The sequence below is a fragment of the Chiroxiphia lanceolata genome, chromosome 2, assembly GCF_009829145.1.
Source record: "Chiroxiphia lanceolata isolate bChiLan1 chromosome 2, bChiLan1.pri, whole genome shotgun sequence".
Lineage (NCBI taxonomy): Eukaryota > Metazoa > Chordata > Aves > Passeriformes > Pipridae > Chiroxiphia > Chiroxiphia lanceolata.
In genome coordinates, this window is record NC_045638.1 from 90,443,357 (window position 1) to 90,462,642 (window position 19,286).

Below are 19,286 nucleotides of genomic sequence, written 5' to 3' on the forward strand. Positions count from 1 at the left end.
ACACAGGGCCAGGAGGTGTTTCCCCTCCTGCTGACTGTGAATACCTCAGCAGGCCAGCCATGACAAAGCAGGTCTGCTTCTGCTTGTAGCAATGGCAGGGCCAATTTTCTCAAAGCCTCAGAACAAACCTCAAGACTGTAAAGTAGAATGGAACATTTTGGAGCCAGACCACCTACAGTCTCTGCCTTGAAACCTATGGGCAGAGCTACAGAGTTTCTGACAAGATCATCTCCCACCATAGACGTACACGTGGGCACAAAGAGGAGGGAGCACTCCTAGTTCCCAGTCCCTGTACTTTCTTGCAGCTAGTTTATTTTTCATAGCACTTTGGCAAAGTCCAATCAAAATCAGTTTGCCTTGCAGCAGTGCTGGAGCCATTGCTTGAGCACTTCTGCTTTAGGGACCAGTTAATCCTGGTCCCTAACTCACAAAATATTTCTCTCTTTTTGCCTCAAAGAGGAGAAACCTTCAAACCTTATTTAAAGCTTTCTCCCCTCCTTCACGCCTTCTGCTTCTAACTGCATGTCACTTAATTCTTTATATCCTGTGATATGTTAGTTCGTAGACCTGGCAAAAAACCCTAGCATTTTTATGGAGGTGAAGTCAGCTAAAACACTATCTTCTTCCTTCAGAGGCATGCTAGGTTCTAGGTCACTGTTTTTTTCTATTTCGCTATTATTTTTTCCATCCTATTCTTAAACAGAGTCCCTTTACTAAGTAGGTTAGGTGCTCTCTGGTTGGTTGGGTTTTTTGCAGAATGGACACTCTTAAAGGTTTTCTACTGGAAAATCAGATCAGAGTGCAGCAAATTTTAAGGGTTTCTTTGCGTCAGTTTTACCTTTCCCAGTCATCTTTTGTAGGCCCTGAAAAATAGTATATGACTCACCGAGGGCCTTTGTTAGATAAATAAAACTGATTTAGATGAAAATATTGATACACAATCCCATACACACTGACAAATTATTTTCCTTTCTTGATCCAGTCACATACAATAATCATAACACATTCTACCTCACTATTCTGCAGTCTTCATACAGAAATCCTTACAGGATGTGTAACAGTGCTATTCAGATAATAGAAGAACCACTCTGCCTCCACAGAAGATAAATGCCCTTCTCCCTGCTCTACAGCTTGGCCTTCTAGCTCAAAGCTGTTATAGGTCAGTGAGAGCTCTGGGGCAAAAGGTTCCGGGTTCTAATCACAAAGCTACAGCACTCTATCTATATTTATGGGTGTTGGTTCCTGATCCTGACCACCTTCATGTCAGAAACACTGAAGAATTCAGAAGTAGTGCACATATTTCTAAGGAAAAACACTGAAAAGCAGCATTTCCCAGTAGCCAGTTTGCCAAGCCAAGAAACAAGAGAGGATCAATATTCCAGTCAGCTACTCTGCTGTTGGAAGAAATTCATGAAGAGTACCTGGAGTAGTGAAGGGGAGAAATGGAATCCTTTGCTGATGGAAGCAACTCACAGATTAAAGAACATGAGACCAATATTTTACTGAGTACCCTAGCTGTTTGAGGACCTGCTCTGTTGAGGGCTTTCGCTGGTTCGACTTAAATTTCACAAGCTGAGGTTCTTTCACCAGAGATTTTCCTTGTATCTCACTTCTAGGAAGCTTTACCTTTTCAGAATTTTTTACCTTTTTTTAATGACTAGGTTAAATCATTCCTCCTTAAAATATTCTCCTGCAACTTTTGCAACTTCGAATGGTTGTTTCTTTCTTAGATATTTCTCTTCAGCTTTGAATTTTTCTCTTTCAATAGTTTGAAAACTATTATTTTGTCCTCCTGAGAGCTGACACAGTGGAGGTGTGAGGGTGGATTGTAGATAAAGAGCTTTGCATTTCTTTTGTGACAAGTTGGGCTGTTAAAGAGCTCAACAATAGCGCCCACATAATGTAACCAGCCCAGAGGTTGTTTCTACATTACACCAGTTTCCAATGTATTGTCTCAGTTCGGCAGTGCAAGCTTCAAGTGGGTGTAAAAATGGCCCTGGGTGTAGCAACTGTGTCAAGACCAGGATACTCCTTGTGGTGCCCAGTGCAGAATCACAATGAGATGACTTTCTGCTCATTCTCTTTCATTGTCACAGCCTGTGCGCGGTCTGTGGATGGACAGATGGTGCAGAGGAGTGATGAGAGGACAAATCTTACTCAGGCAAACCATGCATGCTTCTCTCTCCCCTTCTGTCTTTGCAAAAAAAGCTTCCTCTGCTTTGAATTCCCTCCACTTTGTCTATTTGTATAATAAAATATCTTCATACTCTAGAAATAATAAGTAATAAATTACAGTATTTGTATCTGTGAATATGTCTGGTAAGTTTCCTTGAGATAAATGTCATCTCAGATGTACATAACATTTAGCTTGGCTGTTGGATAGTGAAGTGTGTCCTGGCATTAAGGTCAATCAGAAAGTAAAATAGTTTCCTTAATTAGGTAATTTAGTCAATGTGTAGTCATCTGCCATATGGGCTGAGTTATGGTTATACCATAGCAAACTTAGAACAACACTGTCCAATGTGAAATCCCTCTGCTATATAAATATTACTTGCAATGATTTGTGTCCTGTCTGTATTGATTCCCTTGCTTGAGTTAAACTGCATTGAAAAGGGGCCTTTTCCGTTTGGTTAGAATAGTTAGTATCGCCACAGAACAGTTGCTAATCATGCAGCAGGCAATACAAAATTCCATTACACAGCTTCATGAATTACACTAGAAAACTTTGGCTTTGTTTTCACAAGGGGAAAGAATATCCACTTCCGAGTGCTCATGCACATAGCAATGGCAACTGTCTTCCTCATGCTAGAGCTTCTCTGTGCTCATGAAGAGGCTTAAAGCAGAGAATAATTTCTGGTAGGAATATGCTTACTAATGAAAGTATGCAGGAGTCTGAGATGAAGGATAGTTGTGCATTTAAGGCCAATAGCACAGTACTTGGAAACATGCAGCCTCAAAGATGTCTCCTGTATGTCTCTCTAGGTGGTTGCTTTCTCCACTGTCCTTTCACTTTCTTTCTGTAGGTACAACAGCATTTCCATTATCTGCTTAGCTTGAGGCTAAGAATGAACTCATCATTAACACAGACAATTTTTTTTAAGTCTCTACATAATGCCATAAAAATAATAATGACAATTTTACACCGTTAAATCTCCTTTCAGAGGGTGTCCTCAGAGCTGAATATTCAAACAGTAAAACAATTAGAGTTGCCTTGAAAAGCTTAATCTCGTATGTATGTGTATGGGCCTATTACTAAAGTCTTGGTAAGGTGCTTTCAGTGGCTGTCTATGGGATTCTGTCAAAACCTCCTATTTTTTTCATAATAAACAACAACAGAAAAAAAGAATTCAACCACCTGTACACTCTTTGCCTGTGCCCAGCTAGCTGTAGAATCAGAGCAGATCTCATCTTGCTCAAAATGAAGCCCAGATGTAGTCCTTGGAAGGTAGGAGTCTCTGTTGGCTGTCTTTGCCTCCAGTCTCATTTCCTTTGGGGACAGGTTTTGCTTTTAGAGTCCGCCATCAGACACTGCAGAAAACTTTCCTATCAGCACTTGCCAGATGTGCTGCAGTGTTTCCTGTCATGTTTGTTTGTAAATGGTTTGTTCTGTATCTTAAAGCAACTGAGATCAGTCAAATTCTTGATCAGTCAGCAGTATAACTTGCTGAAAATAACTATAATCACTTAACCAGGTGTATTTGTCAGTATACACCATTGAAGTCACGTATATTTACGTGTGTAGCATGTCTCTGGTCGATGCAATATGACTGAGCAGTTCTACTGTAGCAGGGCCACTCAAACACACTCAGTTCTAGGTGAAGTCAGCCACTCTGATGGTGTTGCAGCCCACCTCTCTTTCTCTTGTTCAGGCAGACTCTTATTTAGAGATGCAGTAATTCAAGCTTCAGTGCTTGCTGACCAAATCTTTAGTCATGCTGCAGTTGTAGATGGTTCTTCAGGAGCAATACCTCAGTCCTGCTTAGTGAATCGTCACCTTTTCCACACTGTGTTTTCTCCTTGCTTCTCCTTCCCTTGTAAACCAGTCAAACCCAAGACCTGAAATAAGTATTTCACATCTCTCATGCTTTGCTCTGGTAGCTGATAATTTTGCCCCAGCCTTAAACATGAGGACTGTGGAATCGATGACTATGATGGTCCTTGTCGAACCTTCTTCTCTTCTTTGTTCTCTCAAATAGCCTCAAGTTGAGCCAGGGCTGGTTTAAAAAGGATATTGGGAAAAATTTCTTCACTGAAAAGGTTATCACTTGAGAAGTGGTTGAGTCACCATCCATGGAGGTATTTAAAGAATATGTAGATTGTAGACACTTAGGTTTAATGGTGGGCTGGGCAGGGTCAGGTTAATGGTTGGGCTTGATGATCTTAAATGTGTTATCCAACCTAGATGATTCTATGACTCTGTGATTCTTTGTCTTCTGAACCCTGTCTCCATTTGACTCTTTGAGACACCATCTTCTCATCAAGGTCTTCCTTTGCATCATCCACTCCCTGAAGCCCAGTACAAGTCCCTAGGACAGAGCACTCATGTTGCCATTCTCAGCTGCTGACAGTTGTGAAGAGCAGGTTCAGAAAGAAATCCCCATACACTTCCGTAGGTCTGTGCTGGAGCACACTCTGTACTGAATAAATCTCTTCTCAGATTTTAGTTGCCAGCTATGACTGGGCTAAAGATGCGAAATAATTTTTTTAAAGAATGCTCATAACAGTCAAAAACCAGAACATTTTCATTCAGCTCGTAAAAAGGGAAACATCAAAGTCAAGGACACCCTGAAAAAATCCTTCAAAAGCAGAGAGGCCTTAGGTCTTTTCAAGAAAAGGTTTGCTAAAAAGGGTTTTTTTAAACTGAGCAAAACATTCTTCTGCTCTCATTTATAGAAGGAATTGGACTGCTTGAACTGCCTTCCCTGTGTTTTTGCCCCTTCTCTCCTCAGTAGAATAACTCTACCTTGAGGCTAAATTCAGTATGGATATTTTATTTACTGCTCAGACAATTCAGGATTTTATGATGGAATCCCCAGCACTTCTAGTACAGTACTTCTAGTACAGAAAGTGTTTTGTGTACACAGTGCACCTGCAGTGACAGGAAGACAGAGGGATTTGTTATCACCTCAAGGATTTGATGAGTAACAGTGATGCTTTAACAATGTAATTTTATTTTAGATCATAAATACTGGTTTCCTAGCCTTTAGGATGCATTTGTATACGTACCAGCTGTTTGTTACGTTCTTGATGGCTAGGCCTTGACATGATTTGAATGACAACTGAGATTATCTCATGATCTCCTGACTCCAAGATTTTAATAAAAACAACAAACAAATAAAAACTGAGATTCAACCATGGGAAACAGTAAAACAGCTCTTATCACTGTGGCATACCAGTCCCATGGGTATGCTTGCAGAGTGCAGACTCTCAAGAACTAATTAGCAACAGATCAGAGCTCCTCAGGTCAGACCATTCTGTGTCATTGACATCATTACTTGCAAAAACTTGGAAAACCATATTGATCCTAAAGGCATCTTCAGTGATCCCACATGTTCCAAGCAATGTGTTTTATGATTTCAGTTCTGCTGCATTCCTGACCTTTCTTCCCCTCCTGGAGGGTTTGGATTAGATGCTAAATATATCAAACACTGTTAATTGTCTGAAACTTTAAGACTACCATGAGAGCAGGCTAAACTTTAGCTGCTCCAAACAGAAACTTTTCTAAAGCAAACTTCAAGTGGAAAATGTGTGTTGATAACTCAGGGCAGATTAGACCACAAGACTTAGATAAACACTCCTAAATCAAGTGCTTCAGGGCTTCGCAATATACATGCATTATCCAGAACAGAAATTGCAGGTGGAATACGGTTCCACAATCCAAAATAACTTTGTGCATAGAAAAAATGTAATCTCAGAATTCAGAACACAAAAAAAAAAAAAAAGATGTAAGTAATCTAAACGTGTTACTTCATGGGCAAAGCATAGAGTTGAGATGGAATGTTCTGGCCTCTTGCGTATTTTCCAAAACGTTGTCTTTATTAAAATTCACACAAAAATGCATCAAATGTGAAAAAACACAGTACACCAAGAAAAGATAACATACTGGTAGTGAAAACCAGTATTCTATAGAAAACACCAGCAATATTAAGAGATTCTTCTGAAGTCCAGTGAAGATGAGGGGGGTTTTTGTTGGAAAATTGGTCCGTCCTTTGAACAGTCATGGTTCTAATGAGTAGGTCTTTTGCTTGTAATCACAGATGAATATAAGAAAACTTACCTTCAACAAGTTACATAACTAAATAAACAAAGGTCCTATTGGTAGCAATCTCCTATACATCCATGAGAAGATAATAGAGACCTACAGCAGGGAGGGGAGCATAAAACCATGCCTGACTGTATTTTTATAATTATTTGTGGCATTTTCCTTGACTTTCCTAAATAAAGTCATTAAGTGTTTGTTTTGAAATGGGTGCATTAAAAAAAAAAAGGAAGCAAATTAGGAGGATAAATTCTGATGACATACCTTCTATGTAAACAGTTCATCAGTGTGATCTATATAACGACTTCCCACCGATTTTGTGGTGTAGAATAGAATCTGCTTTGCCTGCATTGTCTGTAAGCTGTATATCAGGGTATTCACAATCTTTATTTTTCCAAGGAAAGTCATAGCTGAAACTCAAGGAAAAATGTGTCATTTGACCTGCATCAGCAGTTCAAATTCGTGGCCTTTACATTCTAAACTCTCCTTGTTTCAAAGCAAGATACCAGTCTGAGATGACTGGTAAAGCAGGACATTTTCTTCTTGATTTCAGGCAGCTAATACTTGTTACGCCCTGAATATCTTCTTATCCAGTCATAGCTCACCTCTGTCGCAAAAAGGGGAGGGGTGAAGGATGCTATTTCTGTTCAGGAACCAGCTCACATTTTTCAAGCCTGTCATTGTGCTCTCTGAGTCCATACTGCATTTTAGAGAAGAAATCAGATATTTTACTAAAAAAGAAATTTTCACCTTTCTTTAGAGCTACTCTGCCCTCTGGTAGAAATGAAGGCCTGACACTGTCACAAAAAGACTGCTACTTTGTAAAACAGGGTTTCTTCTCTTCAGTATGAGGAAGGAATCTAGTTCTTCCTCTGCCAGCCAAGCTGCAAAATCAAAAAGGTGGCAATCATCCTTGCTCACCTCATGTCACGGGGTATCCAGTCCTTTTCAGCTGACATAACATAGTAGGAAAAACCTCACTCAACCAATGTAGGGGAATTACCTTCCCCTTTGCATCTGTTGCACTTCCTGCCAGGTGTAGAGCAGAATTTTCAGAGGACCAGAGCATCCACAGCATTTGCTGGCCCCCTGTAGATTTGTGTGTCCCAGGTCTCTTAAAAATTGTATCTTAAATTAATGTTTGTTTTTACTGGCTAGGTGTTAAACAGCCTTCTCTATTATCAGAACTTAAGGGCAGTCTTGGGATGCTCCTGCACATCATTCAGAGAAGATCTGGGGGGTGCTATGCAAAGGGTTTGAAGAGCTGTGCTCACTTGCTCTTGAGCTGCAACAGGTTCATGAAAAGACAAGAAGTATGGCTCTGCTCTTACTGAAAGAGTGTGGACAGAAGCATCCACTGTCTTACAAGATCACACCTCTACACTATAATTCAAATACTGAGCCTGCAGAAGGACAGGTGATAACTACCCTTCCTTAAGGAAAGGATCCAGGCAGAATATAAGGCAAACACAGATAGAGAAACATTTTGTTACTAAATCCTCACCAACGGGGGCTTTTAACTAGGTTGGCCCAAACAATGGGAAATCTGCTGGGGAGCAGTATTCTGGAATTTTTTCTGTTGTTCCTCCCACCTTTTTCATATAACTGCCCTCTAGCAGTGCTCTCACTGGAACACTTAACAGGAAGGGAAACTAAACTTTGGGACTACTATGTTCAAAACATAATGTGAGGTGGCTATCAAAGCACCTCAGCTGATAGGGACAGCAGGGGATCACCTGCCTCGAATTGACACAAAGGACAAGAACATTTCATTATTTGCTGGAGACAAATAGCTGGCTCTTGGATGTCAGCTGTGTGCATACATCCTCTCAGGCTCGAGAAGTGAGATCAAAGGATGACAGGATACCTTGAGAAAGCCAAGTAGAGTGTTGACAGCTGTACAAGATGTGCTAACAGAAAGTATGCCACAAACCAGGCCTTCTCTGCAGCCTCATAACCAGAGAAACTGAAATAATAACTGTTAAACCAAAGTTCTTGAAGCATCTTCTGAGGGCAAATACCTCTAAAAAGCACACAAGAGAACTGCAGTTCTGAAAACCACACATATCTAAAACTGGTTTTATCTCTTTAAGGGAAGGTAGAAATACAGAGTTTTGATTGAGATTTGTTTTGCATTTACAAGATAGAGAAACTCATCTGCTGGTGGTGTTGTGATGTTTTAGATTGTATGCTTCTGACTTGTAAAGTCAGGATTTATCCACAAATGGCAGGAAAAAGTATATTGTATGAAGCAATGGGTTGAGTAACCAAATTTAATGTGTTTTGGTCAACATGGCCTGAGGAGTACTGAAAACGTCCCAGTGACCACTTGCTCAGTGATCACAAAGCACACACACATGAGATGTGCAAAAATTGGTTGCTCATGTTATGGCCCAATCCCAGCTAAGAAGGGTACAGATAATACTCAGCTGTGTTCCCACAGAAGCTTTATTGAGTATGTAGATACAGGAGTCACCATTTGTTTGAAAGCAGAAGGATCAGATCTCCTCCATGGCAATTTCCTACTTTGACATAAGTTCTAGAGAGCTGGGAATAGTTGTTCTGTTGCACCGAGACACACATAGCTTGTATTTCCAGAGGTCACTTTACAGTGGAAATATCAGCATTCGCTTTAGAGGTTCTTTTTTACATTTTCAACTGATGACTGTAATGAGAGAAGCTTTAACCATTCAATAAAGGTCCATCTTACTGCAACAGTGTCTCTACCTAGTCCTCCAGGTACATAATAGGACTCTGGAATCAAAAGAGCTATATGGCTTGATGTGAGCTCTTCCACATAAGTACTTCATGCCTCTCACTTTGAGGTTTTATTTAGGGTAGAATACAGGAGGTGTGGAACATACAGACAACACTCTAGGTCAATCCCTTACCAGTCAAAATATTCCCGTAACCCTACAATAATAAAATTATTCTTATAATTAAGGGCTAATTTAAGGAATGTACAGTATTTACACCCATTAAATCTAGACAGAAGATACTAAGTAATAGAGGAACAAAGTAAAGGAAATTAAGACAGAGCTAGGATGAGGTTCCTAGGCTCTTTCCTGAGAACACACTGAGGAGTGTGTTCATTTCCTCTGATACCCTGAGGAGCAAATGCCATTCAGGGCCTACCTAGATGTTCTCTTGATAACCTCTCTCCAGGGATTCTTATCTCTAGCACAAGGCTAGAGCAGTTCTACCTTGTTCTACACAAAGTCTATAGCATCTTATAAAAGAAGCTCGTAGCAGCTGATGGGCCTGTCTCCCAGCTTAGCAGGAGTCAGTTACACCCTCTTATTATTCCTACTGCGGGAATTAGTCAAAGGAGTTGTCTTAGACTACTCATCTGAGATCCATTCATGTAGAGTGCTTTCTGTAACATCAGAACAAGCCAAATTCAGCCCTCAGGCCAGTTTACTTCAGTTCAGGTATCAGCTGAGACCAACTAATGTCTGTTCCTAAATTTTCATCCTCAAGACCGGGAAAGCTGATATCCAGAAGGATTTTGCTCAGACTATCATTCATGGTGTCCAGGATAAGGCCCTCCATGAGTGACCGGTTTTCAGTAAAGCCAGAGGCTGTCAGTTCAGCACATGATTGCTTAGCAGACTCACGAACAAACGCTGGAGAGCTCGTGAGGGGGGCATGAACCATATCACTGGATTCTGTATTGAGCAATTCCCGAGGAGAATCAAAGAGTGGGTTTTTAAGGGGTGTGCTGTTAAAACCCAGTAAGTCCTGGTTGTCCTGGAGGGGTGTGAATGGCAACTGAAGGGTTTTCACTGGACTGAAGTCCAGCTCGTGACTTCCCTTGGCTAAGGAAGCAGACTTCCAGAGGTCAAGGCCCTCTAGTGAGGGGGTAGTAGTGGCTGAGACTTTGCTGGGAGTGGAAGAAACTGGCAGTTTGCTGAAGATCTCCTTGACTGGTGTTTTAAAGGCTCCTTCTTCTCCCTGCGAGCAGCTGAGCTGTGATACATGTTCAAGAGGCTGGCTTTCCAGTGGGAAGGAACGGTCTGCCCCTAACCAAAAACGGTCAAAGCTGTTGCTTTCTGGCAAAACAAGGACAGGTTCTTCTGAGCAAGGCAGTGCTAGACGTTGTTTCCTTCTGGATCTGCCCATTTCCCGCCTTTCCCGCCTCTTTATAACTAAAGAGTCAGAAACAGCCCTAGGTGGGGACTTCAGTGTGGTGAACTGTTTCTTCTCCTTTGTGGATGAGTCTGGGAGGAATAAGCCTGGCTCTTCCTTTACCGTTATGGTTGAGGCAAATGGGGACAGCCAGTCATCCAGTTGACAGCCTTCCTCCTCCTTTATACAGACACCTTCAGGGAAAGAAGTCAATTCCTCAGCAGGCTGGGAGCTGTTCTCCTTTAGGGAATGGGCTGGGGAGAATAAACCCTCATCACATTGACCCTCTTCCTTGACAGCAGCCGTGGGTAAAGAGGGTGACTCTTCTGTAGATAGCGACATCTATAAAGAAACACAAGTGACATGCAGTCAGTAAGCAAGGATCTAACCCACCCAAAATGCAAATAAGAGTAGAAAGAAGAAAAGAAAAATTGGCACTTAAGGTCAGCAGAAAAAGGTAAGAGGAAGATCTTCAGAAAGCAGTAACTAACAACAGATACAGACTGATCTTGGTAAAGTCAACAGAAAGAAGCCTACAGATCACATGGGAAGGATTTTAGCTAAGAGACTGAAAGTCATTCCCTTCACAACACTTCATCTGTAAGCAACTTCTAGGAGTACAGGCAGAAGGAGAGCCAAATATTTGTGGAAAAAAATGTAACTCCTTTGATTTCTTCTTATACTGTCTATATGTGAATAACAAAGTGAATGAGGACAGCTTTCTCAGAAACCAAGGAAAAGGAAATGAAAAAAAATGAGGTTATCAAAAGAAAAAGAGCACAGGAGAAAGATAAATCATAGCAGGAAAGGACATAAAGCAGCAGTCACACAAAGGAAAACAGAATTATGGTTAGATTGGATAGAAGAAGCTAAAGCTTTACAATGTCTAAGCATACAAGAGCAGTCAGTGAGATGCCAAGAGAAAGACCTGTTTAATAGCTGTTTTTCTTGAGCCCAGAATAACTGGGAACTTCACTGAATAAGCAAATAGCAGATACAGAAAACCTCTGGGAAGAAACTACATGAAATAAGTACTCTTTCAGAAAAAGTTCTTTATGTTACATGTCATTAGTGCTATCAAAAATATGAATGTTTTACGATCAGAAAAAAGACACTTCTCTCATTCTTTTTTCTTCACATCCAAGCAGTAGAGAAAAATTGTTTTAACCAATCCATAAGCCTCTTCCTCTGACAAATTATAGAAACATCCTTATAGCAAGTAAACTAGCAGGTAATAGTCAGCCTAGAGGCAGTAAAGGACAGTAAGGATTAGTATGAACTTGGGAGTTTCAGAGCACCTAGAAAAGATGCACAAAGGAACCATATGAAGAACAGGTCTATTGGAGGCAAGAGATATAGAAAAAATCCAAACAAAAACCCCACAAAAACTCAAACCAAACAAATGAAACCCCAAAACCACACACACCCACCCACCCTTCTTACCCTACCCCCTAACCCCCCCACCCAAAAAAAAAAGCCACACAAAAAACCTTGGAAAACAAGAAACCAACCTTTGGAGCAATGCGCACACGCTTATTACTCTGCAAAGTCTCTGAGCTGTTAAGGGATGCTCCCTGTGCCATGGATAGAGGAACCTTCATAGAAGGCTGCAAGACAAGAGGCTGACTCAAAGGAAACTGGATTGGAACTAGGTAGGAGTTGACGCGGGGAAGCAAAGGCTTCATCTTTCGGCCTGAAAGGGAGAAGAATGGACTCACTACCTCTTATGCTCTACAACTACCTCTTGAAACCCAGGCATCTAACAGAGTCCTTCTACACCCCCCAAAATAAACATTCAATCAGATAGGCCTTCTCTGCTAACTTTGAGAATACAAATATGAAGCCAGAAGGCCTCATTAACAAGAAAATAGTCCTTCATACAGATCCTAGCCCTCAAGCTAGGGCTCTCACTCTATTTTCATACCCAGTCCTCACCATCTCCCCATCACATCCTCTCTCAGACACAGCAATGCTGCCTTCAATTTCAGACCTGACAACAGGGAGCATAAAAGCTGGCAAACCTGGATAACAAATTCAGCTTGTATTCCTAAAGGAATCTGAGAGAGTGCCCCAGATTACTGAATTGATTCTCTTTGGCCTAGGCTGATGTAGACACGTACGTGAATTCTGGGGTTCAGTTTTGCTTCCCACGTTCTTCAGGGTATCTGGAAGACGACTCTTTTGCTGCTGCAGTCATTGTGAATCAAGAAAGAGAAGGAGAAAAGAAAGAGATTAAAACAAAGAATCCATATTTATTCTTCTGCCTCATTTAGAACTGTGAAACCAGAATTTTGGGCTGCGCTAATGTAGAGAGAGCAGCTGTTAGCACCCAGCCCTCATGTCAGCTCTAGGTCCCTGCAGCTTGCTGTTTTGCAGCCATATCATCCCAAAGCCAGCTGCCAACCAAAGGCTGTGTAGAAAAACACAGATCTGCTTCAGCTGCAGACTCTACTGCAGAAGGGACCTGGTTTTGGCATCCTCAGAGCCTGAGGAACAGTGACTAGGATGGCTTTATTGTATATGGGATTTCTGTACAAACCATAGACCAGGTAGATGTTCAAATGGAATAGTAGAAGCAGCAGAAGAATCAGAATTCTGAGTAGATGGAAGAAAGGCCAGGGTTGTAGCTGCAAGAGAAGTGTTTGACCAGACACTTGCAAATCCATCACTGTTAAAACTGCTGAATGCAAGAGCGACAGCAAACAGATTCATCCTTCTGAGAGTCACAATGCAGCTGGGTCCCAAAATGAAAAAGTGACACAGAGAAACCTTATTCTCTCTGGATCTGAGCCCCAGAACAGATTGGGACTGCTGCCATGGAGATGATAATTTTGCCAGAAATCTCTGGGCTTGTTCTCTGAAGCCTATTGGTCACCATTGCAGCCTCCTTCAGCAGTAGAATTCCAAGTTGCTCAAAGCTGTACAGCTCTGCCAGCTAGAGAGAGCATATCATCTGAAGGCAGTTAACCTTTGGCTCAACCTCTTTCCCCAAAAAGGGTGTGCATGGAGCTGTATGATTAGGTGCAACAGTGACCCAGTCCCCCTCCCCAAGCCTCTTGTCCTTTCCTTCAGTGACTAGCAAGAAGAGAATGGAAGATCAAGGCCCAAGCCAGAGGGTAATTCTTACTGATTCAGAGCATTCAGGCGATGTTGGTGACCCCAATTCCAGCGGCTGGTGGCAGAAGGCATTGAGAGGGAAAAAAATTAAGATGAAGTTATCAGCCAAAGAGGGGGACAAATGGGTCATTTTAAACTTGCACAATCTGAGTGAACAAAAGTCAACCTGGCTACCCAGCAGAAAATACAGAGGAGTCTAAACACACCTATACCAGACTCACAAGCTCTATTTCCCCCACAAAATGATACTTCCTAAAACACCTAGTTGGGATAGGAGAATTCCATCCTATGACTGACTTATCAAACAGCGTAGGAACATCTGGTTGGCTTCAGTGGAAAGCTTCTCATTAGGAATTTGAATCAGGCCCATGGAAAGAAGTTGAACAAGCTGACTATTACATTTGGCACAGCATCTGAAGAATGAACACGTTCCACAAAAGCTCCAGGTCAAAAGCACAACCACAGCACCTTTTCTTTCAAATGCAGAGCTTGTGTATTTGTCAAGAGAAGTGACTGAATACAGCTTCCAGAAAAAGGCTGATGTCAAAGCAGCTTAACTTTACAGTTAAAATAAGGTGCATCTGCCTAGAAACTGGATAACCTGTCCAATTTTCTTTGCATGAGGCAACTCACCTTAAATACCTGGTCCAATGTTAGGCAACGGTTTGCATCGGGGTGAATAGTCCAGAACGAGATTTTACCATTAGCAGATGTCTCACGGACAAACATATCATGAAGGGACAGGTTGTGCCGAATGGAGTTCTGGGGAGAAAGCAGTGAGGGGAGTTGAAAAGCAGTAGTTTTGTTATCAGCACAGCAAGGGCTACCTCAAACATGACTGCCCTAGCAGAGGGATTAGATTCCAAAGGGTAGACAACACTGAACTTTCATATTCACAGCATACCCAGCCAACCCTGTCATCAGTCTCTTACTCTATTTACTCTTGAATTCCTTATTCTTAGTCCAGTGATCAAATATACCGTCATCTTGCTCAAGTGGAATGAGACAAGGGACACAAGAAGTGGGAGAGTGAACATCTGGAATGGGAGGGTATTTGGGGTGGGATGTTTAAATGAATTTCCATCTTGCTCTGCAGGCTGGGGAACAACTTTTCATTTTGATCCAGAAGGCTTATAACATCACCCTGTGGCCCACAGCAACTTGAAGGCCTGCTTGTTACCTTCCAACCTGGCTTAGCTACATGTTTAAAATAAGGGAAATGATCCTCAATCCACGTATAGATGTCCTTCAGAGTCATACGCTTCTTCTCAGTGCTGTTGATGGCAAATTGGATCATGGCCATGTAGGAGTAAGGAGGTCGTTCTGACACTGAATCCTGCCATGATGAGGAGGCAGCAGCAGTAGGAATAGCAGCAGCAGCTTCTTCTTCAGTCTGAGGGACAGAAGGAGCAATACATGAATGATCCCTGGATCCTCCATGTTCTATTCAAATCAGTAAAGGCCAAACCCAGGTTACTTAGAGACAGTGATGCCTAGTTCTTGGAAGTCTTCTGATCCACATAGATTACTTCCTTACCAAAAATTTTACCACATGATGTTGTCTTCTCCTACTTACCTTGATTCTTTCCTGCAGAGGCATTTGGTTCTCTTTCTCTGTGTCTTGCTTCACAGAAGAGGGATTAAGCCCATCAGATCTCATCTTCCCCAGCCACTGGATGTTAGTGAGACTATTGTCCAACACAGAGCTCATTGTCTCACCACTGCCTGTTGGGATAACAAGTCCATATTACAGAATCACAGAATCATTTATGTTAAAAAAAAGACCTCCAAGATCACTGAGTCCTTTCTTTGACCAAACACCACCTTGGCAACCAGGCTATGGCACTAAGTGTTGCAATCAGTTGTTTCTTGAACACCTTCAGGGATGGTGACTCTACTATCTCCCTGGGGAGCTTGTTCCAATGCTTGACGACCCTTTTAGGGAAGCAATTCTTGATGATGTCCAACCTGAACCTCCCCTGGCACAGATTAAGGCTATGGTCTCTCATCCTATCACTAGTTGCCTGAGAGAAGAGGCCAACTCCCACCTGGCTACAACCTCTTTCAGGTAGCTGTAGGGAGCAATAAGGTCTCCCTTGAGCCTCCTCTTCTCCAGGCTGAACAAACCCAATTCCCTCAGCCGCTCCTCATAGGACTTACTCTCTAGACCCTTCACCAGATTTGTGTCCCTTCTCTGTACACACTTCAGCACCTCAGTATCTTCCCTGTAGTGAGGGGCCCAGAACTAGACACAGCACTCGAGGTGTGGCCTCATCAGTGCCAAATACAAGGGGACGATCACTGCCCTGGTCCTGCTGGACACACTATTTCTGATACAGGCCGTGATGCCAATGACCTTCTTGACCACCTGGGCACACTGTTGGCTCATGTTCAGCCACTGTTGACCAGCACCCCTAGGTCCTTTTCTTGCTGGGCAGTTTTCCAGCCACTCTTCGCCCAGCCTGTAGCACTGCATGGGATTGTGAGCAAAGTGCAGAACCCCTTATCATAGTTCTGCTTACTTACAAGTAACCCTCTTAACCCTTCATCTCAACTGTCAAAAGGAAGGCGTTTAGTCACACTAGTAAAAGATGGTATTGCAATGCTAATGTTGTGGAAGGAATTACTCCTGAATTCCTGATTTCATGTGAAGTTGCCTATTTCTGAAGAGAGCTGCAGCCTTAAAAAAGAACACTCAAACCAGACTACTGCTTTCAACCAAAAAGGGCCAATGTTGATCTAGTGCTTCAAGAACATCGTTAGCTAAAGGATGAATTTAGTAAGCAGAAGCCAAGGATGGTGATGACAGACTCTAACCGAAAGACACAGCACAAGATCCAAGTCAGAAGCTCGGATGTCTTCCACTAAAAACATATGCACTGTGATCCTTCAGATTTCACTAGATATCCAAAGCTATGTAGATTATTAGAATCAAATCTATAGGCTATTTTGTAATTAACAAAATATTATTTGTTACTCCGTACCGAGATTCAAGCACTACACTCATTGGCCCACTTCACATCTCTTTGTCTGTCAGGACAAAAAACCAACCAACCAACCAACCAAAAGAAACCTGGTAAAGACTACATACTGTTGCTCTCCTGTTCCTGTCCACCCGCAGAATCAACTCCTGAATGCCAGAGCGCTGTCCTGCCTGCAAGACCAGGTGTCTGTGTAACATTCTTCTCTCTTTCTGGACCATCTGCAGCCTTGACTGCTGCACTGGCTTTCTTCTCTGATGGGAGAGGCTGTGATGGTGCTGGACCTGCTGAACGGGACGTGCCCCCACTGCTAATGAGGATGAACTTGTTGGGTCCATTGTTGCCACATTCTTTTCCTTTTGCCGTCAGTGCCTCTATGATGCTCTGGATATCAGCATTTGTAGGGATGGCCACCACTTGTGTGTTGGGCATTGTAGGATGGTCAATTATCTTTATTCCCGCTGGGAATTTCTGCAGGCCACAGTCCCTTTTGTCTCTGGGTTGTCTGTTGTGTTGGTCCTCCTGGCTGTGCTCCTGCTTGGGAGTCTTTTCATCCTGACCTCTGTTCTCATCTCTTGCTGAAGTGCTGGATTCATCCTTCTGTGGGAGGGTCAGTTTCCGTCTTTTGAGAATTAAGGGCCTGCGAGGGCTGGTCCTCATTATTGATCTATACTGTCACTCTCCATTGAAAGGGAGAGGAACAAATCCTGTAAAACAAAAGATACAACATAAAGAGTGCAGCAAATCATCACAGGTCTCCCACAGAGCACGCATTCTCAGCAATTGCTACAAAGCCAAAAACACAAAAGGAAAATAAAATTAAAAGTGTTTAATAAGGTTGGTAAGGCTACTGAAAAGTCATACTGTACCTCCTTTACTTGCACCTTGTGTAAGCAGGACAGGAGAGATATTTGCACAGTAGATAATTTGCATCACAAAGTACATAATAATGAGGAAAGTGTGTATTTGTACTTTATAGAAAGTCTTAGCTATAATGTGACTTGGCCAGCATCAGCCAGCAAGCAGGAATGGATAGAAAGTAGAACAAAGAAGTAGATTCTTATAGAAGATTACACAACCTTAGTGAAAAGGGAATTTACAGATGGTTTAAGATCTGGGAAGAAGAGATTATCCCAAACACTACAAAAGCGCACAATAAATGCAGCAGAAGTTAAGTGCTTTAAAATAGATGTAAAGTAAATGTTCTAGTCATTCTTTCTGTAGATTTGTCAAGAATCAGGTAAATTCCTCATTGGGCAGCATACATTCAAATGTCAAACTTTTTGACAACAGGCGATTTAGACTATAAAGCAGGAAGCAGAGGAAATAAAATTCATAGATACTGCTTCCAGGACAAGATGCCATCAAGAATTTGGTGAAACCTGTGTCTCACAGTAAACTATAACAGAACGAGAACACACAAAATGTACTTCTTGTTTATCATCAGGGATGCCAGGCATCCCTAATGTAAAAAAGGAGGCCTTTTACATTGCTAGATTGGATTGGGCCAGCAGGTAAACGAGAAAATTCTCAGTAAGAGTCACCTACATTGATACAAAGCAGAGAGTCCAGCGGAAAACAAACCGAGCTGCCCTACGCGCAGGGATCAGACAGCCGGGATCGGGGGCTGCCCGGCAGCGACGGGAACGCTCCGCACTCCATGCGGGTCGTGGCACACATGCACACGTACGGCCCTTTGCGATCTGCTCCACCCCCTTAAAGAGACATCCCGGTTAGACAGCGCCCAAAGAGGAGCCTTTAGCCAGCCTCCAACAGACTGCGTTCCCTACAGGAGCGCGCCACTTCCCAAACAGGCCTGGAGCTGCTGCCACCAGTAAAGGCCCAGGAGCATCCCTGTGCACACGAGGCCTCAGGGGTGGTGAGAAGGGTAGTGCTAAAGAGCTCTCTGCTCCTCCTCCGCCCGCTCCAGCCCCAGCGCCGCCGCGCCCGCCGTTAAGTCCGCCTGCCCCGCCGGGGTCCCTCCGCCCCAGGCCGGGCCTAAGCGCTTCCCTCTCCCGGGCGCCCTACGGTCTTAGCGCGGCTGCCCAGGGTTGCCGGTCCTTGCAGGGGGATACTGGAGGTGGGGCAGGCGCAGGTGGAGACTCACCAGCTCCCGAGCGGACAGGGCCGATGGAAGTGGCGGCGGCTCCGGCACTCCCGGGGCGGCCCCGGTTTGAATTTGGCGCCCGGCGGGGCCCCGGCCTGGTCACGTGCCGGCCTGGGCCAGTGAGCGGCGGCGGGGGCGGGGTGTCCCGGCGGCGGCCAATGGGCGGGGGCGGGGGCGGGGCAGTGGCAGCGCGGGCCAATGGGCGGCGGCGGCGGGGGATACGGCTGGGCCGGCGGGACGCGCCGGGCCGGAGCGGTCGGGCTGGGGGAGGTACCGGGGTCCCAGCGCCCGTCCCGTCCCAGCGCCCGTCCCAGCGCCCGTCCCAGCGCCCGTCCCGTCCCAGCGCCCGTCCCGTCCCAGCGCCCGTCCCGTCCCGTCTCGCCTGAGGCAGTCCCGGGAGCTCCCTCCAGCTGCGCCGCCCGGAAGCCCTGCTCTGTGCCCGGGTCGCCGTCCGTGCGTTGGCCCCTGGTGAAGAGCCTCGGAGTTTCGCCGTTTAACGTGTGTCACGGCTATACCGGGTTGCGGGGGCCCGCAGGACGCCCTGAGGAGGCTGCGCCTCTGGTAAGCAGTCAGGATGTTGCATTCTTATACATCTCTCCTAAAATGTTCTTCTTGGAGTTCCTCTTCTGAGCTCGCCCGTGGTGATTCAGGCTGGCTGAACATGAGCCATCAGTGTGCCCAGGTGGCCGAGAAG

The 19,286-nt window shown here is 43.8% G+C and overlaps 1 protein-coding gene across 5 annotated transcripts; it reads right to left on the reverse strand.

The window, feature by feature from the left end:
• Positions 1-6,458: 6,458 nt before the first annotated feature.
• Positions 6,459-18,710, reverse strand: FOXM1 (forkhead box M1). 5 transcript variants are annotated; one of them, XM_032679043.1, is made up of 10 exons: positions 18,593-18,710; positions 18,034-18,200; positions 16,596-17,192; positions 15,081-15,229; positions 14,685-14,897; positions 14,138-14,266; positions 13,515-13,559; positions 12,508-12,574; positions 11,899-12,080; positions 6,459-10,729 (listed from the first exon to the last, which is right to left on the reverse strand). In XM_032679043.1, exons 3-10 carry the CDS (start codon positions 17,143-17,145, stop codon positions 9,677-9,679), a joined length of 2,388 nt encoding a protein of 795 aa, XP_032534934.1. In that variant the 5' UTR covers positions 17,146-17,192; positions 18,034-18,200; positions 18,593-18,710; the 3' UTR covers positions 6,459-9,676. The 5 variants fall into 5 exon arrangements, with proteins under 5 accessions (XP_032534934.1, XP_032534935.1, XP_032534932.1 ...); XM_032679044.1 differs by lacking the exon at positions 18,034-18,200 and having other exon boundaries at positions 12,508-12,571; XM_032679041.1 differs by lacking the exon at positions 18,034-18,200.
• Between the last annotated feature and the right edge of the window lie 576 nt (positions 18,711-19,286).